The 2,326-nt window shown below is 51.8% G+C and overlaps 1 protein-coding gene across 1 annotated transcript in view; it reads right to left on the reverse strand.

The window, feature by feature from the left end:
- Window positions 1-468: 468 nt before the first annotated feature.
- LOC108301602 (fructosamine 3 kinase related protein) overlaps window positions 469-2,326 on the reverse strand; it is a 14,321-nt gene continuing 12,463 nt past the window's right edge. Inside the window, exons 5-6 of the mRNA XM_017524714.2 lie at window positions 1,875-1,997; window positions 469-1,630 (exon numbers count right to left, since the gene is read on the reverse strand). Of these exons, the coding sequence (XP_017380203.1) occupies window positions 1,292-1,630; window positions 1,875-1,997 (462 nt within the window). The 3' untranslated portion in view covers window positions 469-1,291. The remainder of the gene's footprint in view (window positions 1,631-1,874; window positions 1,998-2,326) is intronic.

Consider the following 2,326-nt stretch of genomic DNA (forward strand, 5'->3'; position numbering starts at 1 on the left):
AAAAAAAAAAAAAAAAAGGTAAAAAAATTTTAAAAAGAGAAAAAAAAATGAAACAAGTAACAGTTGGGTCAGGCGTGGTGGCTCCGGCCTGTAATCCCAGCACTTTGGGAGGTCGAGGCGGGTGAATCACCTGAGGTCAGGAGTTTGAGACCAGCCTGGGCAACACGGCAGAACCTCGTCTCTACTAAAAATACAAAAATTAGCTAGGTGTGGTGGTTCACGCCTGCAGTTCCAGCTACTCAAGAAGCTGAGATGGGAGGATTGCTTGACCCTGGGAGTTTGAGGCTGCAATGCACTATGATCACGCCACTGCACTCCAGCCTAGGCAACAGGGCAAGACCCTGTCTCTAAAAACAAAACAAAAACACTACTTTTATCTGTTTATTGTCACAAAATATTACAAAAGTTTTTAAGCAAACAACTAAGAATTTATTGAATTACAATAAATGAAGGAAATATACAATCTTGTACATTATTGAAAACACTGAAAGTTTATTCAAATTTTTATGCAAAGCGATCTATTAGCATCAATGTCATTCATGAAATATTTCTCAACACTACAATACTGAAGGAGGGAAAAATATTCGCTCAGTGTGTAAAGTTGCAAAGGAATGACAACTTAGCAAGCTTTGGAAATGACAGAGAAGATGGAGTAATGATAGAAGCAGGTAAGGCTCCTGTATTTACCCAAGGACACCCTAAGGCCAGCAGCTTGGTCACTCCCAGAATCGGTTTCCAGGCCTGCTCAGCCTGCAGCAGGGTCCAGGGATCGTGCAGGAAGAAGAGGAATGTGCCTGATTTTGGAACTGGTCATTTTAAGAAGCTTTTAGTAACATGGTTTCATGTCTAGACCCAAGTCTTGCCAACCAAGCATCATCAACATGAACAGCTCTGAGACGTTCCTGCACAGGAGAGCAGGGAGGAGGTGGTGGAAAGGTGCCCTCTGAGCAGCGGCGCCCGGGCGCGCTGACCACCACCCCACACACTGGATCCTCCCTGGCACCCACCTGAGATCACTTAGTCTCTCCACCTCAGAGCGGAAGTGTGGTTCAGAGCCACCTTGCTTCATTCCTCGGTTCACACCCTGCCTCTAGCATGGCTCCGTCTACCTACAAACCCCACAAAGTTGTAATGACAAAACCTTTCTTCGGAGATATTCTATACTTTGCAAGGCTTGGAAATAAGTTACTGAGTTGGTCTTAAGCTACTCTGGCCACGTGAAAAAACAAGAGTTTTATCCTAAAGAGGACTGTGGAGAAACCTCTGAGACCTCCTCCAGAGCAAAGCACACTCACTTGACGAGATTCCTCATGATGTTCAGGGAGGATCCTCTGTACCCCGATCCAAAATGATTCCAGTGGTTCAAGTAGTGAAAGAGCTGATACAACTGAAGTCGCTTCTCGAACCCCGGGGCCCTGGGGATCTTGCCGTGGTAGGCAGAATAAAAGGAGCTGCTGAAGCCCCCAAACATGCCGGCGATGGCCAGCTCATATTCCGAGTGGCCATAGAAAGAAGCTGGGTCAAAAATGACCGGCCCGGAGGCGTCCTCTGCTACGTTTCCGCCCCAGAGGTCTCCGTGGAGTAAGGCTGGGGTGATCTCCAGGTTGTGGAACAGGTCAGGGATCTTAAACTGCAGGGAGGAAAGTGGAGCCTCAGCCAACTGATCACAGCGTGCATGAGGGGTGCTGAGGTTTCCCTAAGCACCGCTCCACACACCCGCCCCTACCCCAGGTAGCAGCAGGTGGGACACCACCAGGCACCCACCTCCCATCCAGAACCAGACTCCGAGGTAGCCTCACATGCCTTGGCGCCTCCCCACCTCAGGCGAGTGGGGCGTGTGGCAGGTGTTGGGCGTGCGGTGGGGCCCCGCTCACCTGCAGAGCAGACCAAAGCTGGAGGGCCTCCCTGTCCCCAGACTCCTTCTCCACCATGTCCATCTGGGGCTGAATGCGCTGCCTGGCAAAGAACACAACCCAGTCCTCCTGCCAGTCATTCACCTGCACAGTAACAGCAAAACTGAAAGCAGAGTTCACTGGGAAATGCCAGGACTCAGGGAGAGCTCGGCTACCCAGAAGCATCTAAGTGGAGGGCTGCAGGGGCGGCACGTGGAAGGGGTGGCAGTCACAGCAGGCTGGGGGGGAACCACATCCCGGTGGAACCGGAGTCTCACGGACACGGGAGGCTGGGGGGGAACCACATCCCAGGGGAACCGGAGTCTCACAGACACGGGAGGCTGGGGGGGAACCACATCCCAGGGGAACCGGAGTCTCAGGGACACGGGAGACTGGGGGGGAACCACATCCCGGGAGAACCGGAGGAGTCTCAC

The sequence above is a fragment of the Cebus imitator genome, unplaced genomic scaffold, assembly GCF_001604975.1.
Source record: "Cebus imitator isolate Cc_AM_T3 unplaced genomic scaffold, Cebus_imitator-1.0 Scaffold36, whole genome shotgun sequence".
Lineage (NCBI taxonomy): Eukaryota > Metazoa > Chordata > Mammalia > Primates > Cebidae > Cebus > Cebus imitator.